This window comes from Ailuropoda melanoleuca, chromosome 13 (genome assembly GCF_002007445.2).
Source record: "Ailuropoda melanoleuca isolate Jingjing chromosome 13, ASM200744v2, whole genome shotgun sequence".
NCBI lineage: Eukaryota > Metazoa > Chordata > Mammalia > Carnivora > Ursidae > Ailuropoda > Ailuropoda melanoleuca.
This window is the reverse complement of record NC_048230.1, coordinates 7373488-7379487: the sequence shown is the minus strand read 5'-3', so window position 1 is coordinate 7379487 and position 6000 is coordinate 7373488. Positions and strand designations below refer to the sequence as shown.

Sequence of the window (6000 nt, the reverse complement as noted above, 5' to 3'; positions counted from 1 at the left end):
CGCCCCGGCCCCGCCCGAGCTCGCCGCGTGCCCCCCTCCGGCCCCCGCGGCCCGAGCGCGCCCACCTGAGTCCGTCTGCGCCCACCTGAGCCCATACGCCGGCGCCATGGCGGAGCAAGAGAGCCTGGAGTTCGGCAAGGCGGACTTCGTACTGATGGACACCGTCTCCATGCCCGAGTTCATGGCCAACCTCCGGCTCAGGTGAGGGCGGAGCGGCCGTGCGCCCCGGCGGGAGCCTGCGCTTTCCCGAGAGGGGGCGCCCTTGCGGTGCGGCGGGATTGGGGTGTCAGGGGCGCGCCGAGCTCGAGGGATGGAGTGCGGCCGAGCTCGGTGGTTGCGCCTTTCCGAGGGAGGACGCCCCGGGGTGCGGCCGTCTGGGAGGGTAAGGGGCGTGCCGAGCCGCAGGGTTGCGCCCTCGGGAGACGGGTGTCCTGGATGCAGTCCGGACGCGGGGGGGAGGGGTGCCAGGGGGTGTGCGGGCTACAGGCAGCGCTTGGGGCAGGGCCGGCTAGCTCGCTGCCCCAGGTAAGAGATGTGGGCGGGCCGGGTGACCTAATGGAAACAAAAGTAAAGGAAAACGCAAACTTTAGGGAGAGTTGTGGCAGCCACGAAGGCCCTGGGAAGACGGGGGGTTGTTTTGTAGAGAGATTCAGGTCTCATCGCGGTTTCACACTTGGTTTTCTTTTTCTTTTTCTTTTTTTCCTGGCGTGGTTCCATCATGTCATTGAGGATGCTATGGAGTAGTGATCCCTGAGCTGTCTATTCCGGGACTCTGGCTATTTTTTAGTTACTCTCTAAACGTAATTAGACACGTTTCCAGACATCGAAGAGACTGCTCTGCTTGCCAGTGCCAAGATAAACTGTCTGAATTTGACAAGGCATTCATGGTTTCAGTTTTTTTCAAGGAGTTATGGATGGAGCCCTTGTGTTACTGACATCCTTGAAAATGTAGTCACAACTCAACGCCCCAAAATGGGCTTCCAAGACGATTTTATTTTAGAAACTCTACTACATGTGATTATTTCGCTCCTGATAGAGTAATATGTAAACAGAGCTTTAAAGTAGTTTTGACTGTTTTTTTGTAAAACATTACGGTAAATGGAGTTTCCAAATAACTGAGTTGAGGGGGTGGGTGTTCCTGGAAGTTCTAGCCACATTTCTTGTAAGATTTATTGCTAAATATCACTCTGTAAGCTTATAAAATGAAAATCATGATTTAGGTTTGAATGCTTAACTAACCCTGATCCTTAGTTATAATTACCTCTGTTCATTTTAATTTAAGAATTTAAAGAAATTTTTTAATCTTTGGAATTGCAAACCCGGTCGGGTCTTCTGCTCTTCTCCAGGCTTCACTATGTCCCAGAGTACGGAGCAGGGGCATAGATCTGAGTTCTACACCTGCCTACTACGAGCTGACCTTGAAGCCAGGCTTCGTGTCTGAGTTTCCTAATTTGTAAAATAGTGAGGATCTTCAAGATTTTTCAGCACTACGTTCTTTTCCACTTTTACGTGCTATTGGTTCTAAAGTCTCTAAGTGTTAGGTTTGAATCTTAAGCATTATTAACCTTGCAATTTAGTACATTGTGCAAGGTGCTTTAGGAGGTAAGGTGGGAGGCTCCCAAGAACTATAAGATGTATCCTTATCTCTCAAAGAGGTGACAATGCCAATAAAGACAGGGAGAGAGGTAGAAATCCCTCTTGATTTAAATAATAAATCAAGAAAACAATAGAAGACTTAAGCTTTGTAGAGCTCAGGTGATTCTTTGCCAAGAAATTGTACACACTGATTGTTCTGGAGTTCAGAAGAGGGAGAGGTGCTTTGGGCTGGTTCAAAAACACAACATAGAGGAGAGAGGTTCAGATGAGTTGTAAAGGATGGGTACGTTTGTCTAGGTGGAGAACATTCCAAGTGGATGCAGTGGCATGAGCAGAGGAGTGGAGGCATGAAAGCTGATTCTGTTTCGGTGGTAGTGAACATACCGAGTTGTCTGGAGGGGAAGGAGTTGGTGGTGTTGGGGAGTTGTGGGAGGAATCATCAGCTCATTAGCATGACCCTTGGCTAATGCCCAGGTTTCTAGGGCTGCCTTCACACCCGGTCACCAAGTCAGTCAAGATCCTGGCCGTTCAGACATGCGCATGTATCTCTGTACGTGTCTCATCTGTGTGTATACTTGACGACTCTGAGAATTGGCTGCAATTCTCAATGCACAACTTCAGTGATTGGTCATGGTTTACTTTGAAGCTGGGAGTAGTATGTTCCCAGCAGCCGTAAAGAGCCTGGGCGAAGTGTAACAGCAGTACGCTTACACACCTCTTCAGCTGTTAATCCTGACTACCCAGGTGGAAAGCAGTCCTCTCTCTGATAGTTTGCATTTCCTATCGTCCTGATAGGAAACAGTCCAGTGTGAACTTCCGGGTTCATGCTGTCGCGACCCTTGAGACATTTGTTTCACTGTGCAAAAGGTGACTAGAAACACTGCAGGTCCGAGTGCTTCATCTCCTGGAACATGGGTGGTTGGGCCATACGTGGTGTAACTTATGATTGTAGATGGGCAGAATTTGCGTGTTTCATCTTTCCGTGGATGTGTGTGCATGAGCCCGATCATTGGTGCCTTTGTGGCTCCTTTTCTCACTTCTGTCCTGTCCTCTGCTCTCCCTCCGGCTCTTCTGCACAGCCCTCTTCATCTGTGATTGGTGACATAGGTACTGAAGAGCACACTGGTTTCAGGGGTCTGTGTCATCCAAACCCGATTGTAATTTTCCTGATAGCAGCCCCCAGCGTAACACTGGGCACATAATACCTAACTGTGGCAATACCTTTGTAGAGCAAAAAAAAAAAAAAAAGAAAGTTACTTCTTTAAATCTTTTAAGACGTTCATTTAGAATTATCTTTTTACTTTGTTACCGTGCTGGCCTCCTTTTCCCCTCTTGGAGCTAAAACTTGACTTTTAGACACCTGCAATTGATATAACTTCCCCCATACCGTTGTTATTTTCAAAAATTGATGTAGGTGTGTGTTTGTGCATGTGGGTCTGGACGAGGCAAGATTCAAGGTGATGGGGATTAGTGTGAGTTAGTATATCTGTGAAGGAGTTTCAACTTCCCTTTTTTACCCTTACATGAAAAACTGCTAGTATTTTGAAGGCTGCTTTCTTTCTCTCCTAGAAGTCCCTCGCTGGGCGGAGATCTGTCCTATTTCTTTCTCCTTTTTGGTAGAGGTGGAGGTGCTGGTGGTTTTGGTGATGGTGGTCAGCTCATCAGTGCATCTTTCAAGCGTCTATGAGCAGGAGTCAGATTCCTGCATAGACACCTCCTCCCTTCATGGTCAGGCCTGGTTCGTGCCAACAGCCCTAATGACCACTTGGAGCACTGGCCGCAGTATCCTCACCATATTCTGCTCTCTTTGCAGCCACTTCCTTTTGGGACCTGGAACCCTTTGCTGGGCCATTCCTGCTCTTGAGTTCTTCCGGCATTAGCAGCAGTTTCACACCCTCTCTTGAACTGAGAATCCCGTCAGAGCGAGCTGCATCAAACAACTGGTCCTCCCTGTGCTCCTCACTCCCCACTTAGTCCTGTGCGTAAAAGGGAGAAGGCAGGCTGCTGCTCAGGGCTGGGCTGGGGCCGAGGACCGCATCCCAGACAGATGTGCTTTTCATTTCACATGGCAATGAAATACACCCTAGGCTTCCAGGGGTCCAGTTTCCTAACTCTGTTTTGCTGATGGTTCCTGTTTTGAGAATAAGGCCTCTGCCCAGCCTGGTATCTTGGCTCTTTGAAATTTAATTTTTCCTCCCTTCTTTTCTTACTGGTTTTTCTCTTCCATAAAAGCAGCCATTTGAAACAAAGTTACAGGCAGCTTCTTACTTTTAACCGAACGCAGCGTGTCTGTTACACCTTTGCTTCAACCAGGTCTCCTCATCTGCAGCTCTCTTGACACTTGGGCTTGGACGGTTCCTTATGCGGGGGCTGCCCTGTACGCTGTAGGATGCTTAACGGCATCCCTGGCCTCTCCCCACCAGAGGCCACGAGCACTACTTTCCTCCCATTTCTGACAGCTGAATGTCCCCTGCGGCAGGGGCGGGGGGGGGGGCAAAATTGTCCCCAGGTGAGAACCACTGGCCTTGGTGGTTCTCGTTCCCTGGAATGTCCTCCTCCTTCCCTCCTCCCTGCTCACGTGCTCTGCCTGTCACTCTTATCCTTTGAGACCAGTTCTGTGAAGCCTTTCCCAGTCCTCCAGGTCAGGGTTCATTCTACTCTTACCTGTGCTCCCAGGACACATGGACACTTGGTCCTAACTGTTAGAATGTATCAGGTTATGTTGTTGTTGCCTGCGTGCCTGCCTTCCCACCCAATAGTGAGCTCCTCCAAGACTGAGAGCATCATCCAGAGGTGGGTCGAGGTTTTGTGGCCTGAAAACTCATTACAATTGGTGGGGAGGGGACCATGTTTAAGAAAAAGAGTATATATTGTGAATGCCAAAATAGGGCTATGGAAGGGGACAGTGCAAGTGGGTGGTGGTGAAGCAAACCCATCACTGGTCCTCTTGTGTTTCCTGTCGTGCTGGGCACCTATGTGTTCAATGCATTCTTCAATGTGTTCACTAAGCGGTCAAATGTTGGTTGATTGTTCTTCAACCAGTGGAATTCTTAACTTAAAAAAGCATGCAATTGTCTCAAAATATGGTAATTATTTTAATACAGCTTAACTGTTGGGGAAGGGGGGAATGAGTTGTAGAATTACGTGTGCACACGCGTACACACACACACACACACCACACCACACCACCTCTGTACTCTTTCTCTGTGGCTGTTTGGTCATTTGGAAAATTTGGTGATACAAAGGGTCCCTCTTTCTTGCCCGGGGCAAACCTTAGGTACTCTGGGTGGTCTTAAGGCAAGTGTAACGCTGCAGTTGGTTTGGAGTTCTAGTGAGAAGGAGCTGCAGTTAGATTTATAGGAGAGGTGAATGGCACACTAAATCTTTTTGGCTTCCATGTGAAATTCTTTGGCAACCACTTTAAGAGGCCTTCGGAAAAGGACAGTTTGCTCTGTGCCTGTTTTGCACATTGGCTTCATATTGGGACAAAAATGAGAATTTGGGTTTTGGAGCTGCCATTTGGAGTGAATCACCCTGCCGTCTTGTTTCCTTTCCGACTCTGTGACAGATTTCCAAGACTATTTTTATTCAGGGTCATTTGTTGACCCTGGAGACTTCTGCTGAATTTAGCTCCCAAGTAGAGCCAGATGTGGGTGGAATCGAGCCCTCAGAAAGTTGCTGCTGGTGCGATCCATTGCAGTTTCTGAAGGGCTCTACTTCTGCATGAAAGAGATAAGCTTTGACTTTTTTGCTTAACGTGGAGACAAAAGATGGTGAATCTGGTGTAGATAGAAATGTGTTTATTTAAGGGTCCGCAGGAAGGTTGTCTGCACTGGGAACTATCGTGCTGTGGAGAGCTGTTGGTTGACGTTCCCATCTAAGTCTGGCCCAGCTCAGCAGAAAGGACCCTGTCTCAAGGACTGGTCCCATTTTAGGATCATTCTCTGCCATCCATTGCTGGGTGGCTGTTGAGACTGGATTGAGCCATTGCCCAGCCGCTGCTGCGCCCGTCTGGTGGGGAACTTGGCTGTCAGCAGTGGCTCCAGCCCCCCCGGGTAGATCACCTGTCGATGAGCCCCAGTGACGTGGCTCGTAAGAAGGTCGGCTATGTTCGTACATAGGTTCAGAGGGTCGCAGCACTCAAAAATACACATTCTAAGTCTCTCTCTTTTTGTCTATTAAATTCCTTGGTCAAGATGATAGTTTTATTTCCTGTGGGAAGCAGACTCTTTTCGGTTCAACTGCTATATAATTTCCGGTTAGATCTCTTAGTAGAACAGTGTTACTCACACTTTAGTTTTTGGCGTTATGGGAAGAAGAACTGGGAAAGCATTGCTTGTTCAGGGCGTAAGGCGCAGTGGAAAGAGCACATCGGTTTTGAGAACCAACTGACCAAGTTCAGAT

The 6000-nt window shown here is 48.6% G+C and overlaps 2 protein-coding genes across 4 annotated transcripts in view; one reads left to right on the top strand and one right to left on the bottom strand.

The window, feature by feature from the left end:
• LOC117795518 (histone H2B-like) overlaps positions 1-223 on the bottom strand; it is a 14438-nt gene extending 14215 nt beyond the window's left edge. For both annotated transcript variants that reach the window (XR_004619571.1, XR_004619572.1), the window contains exon 1: positions 86-223. The gene's annotated coding sequence lies outside the window, so the exon portion shown is untranslated. The remainder of the gene's footprint in view (positions 1-85) is intronic.
• The window catches only part of MYO1D (myosin ID), a 327544-nt gene continuing 321550 nt past the window's right edge, over positions 7-6000 (top strand). For both annotated transcript variants that reach the window (XM_034640509.1, XM_034640508.1), the window contains exon 1: positions 7-201. In XM_034640509.1, coding sequence (XP_034496400.1) covers positions 107-201 — 95 coding nt within the window. In that variant the 5' untranslated portion in view covers positions 7-106. The remainder of the gene's footprint in view (positions 202-6000) is intronic.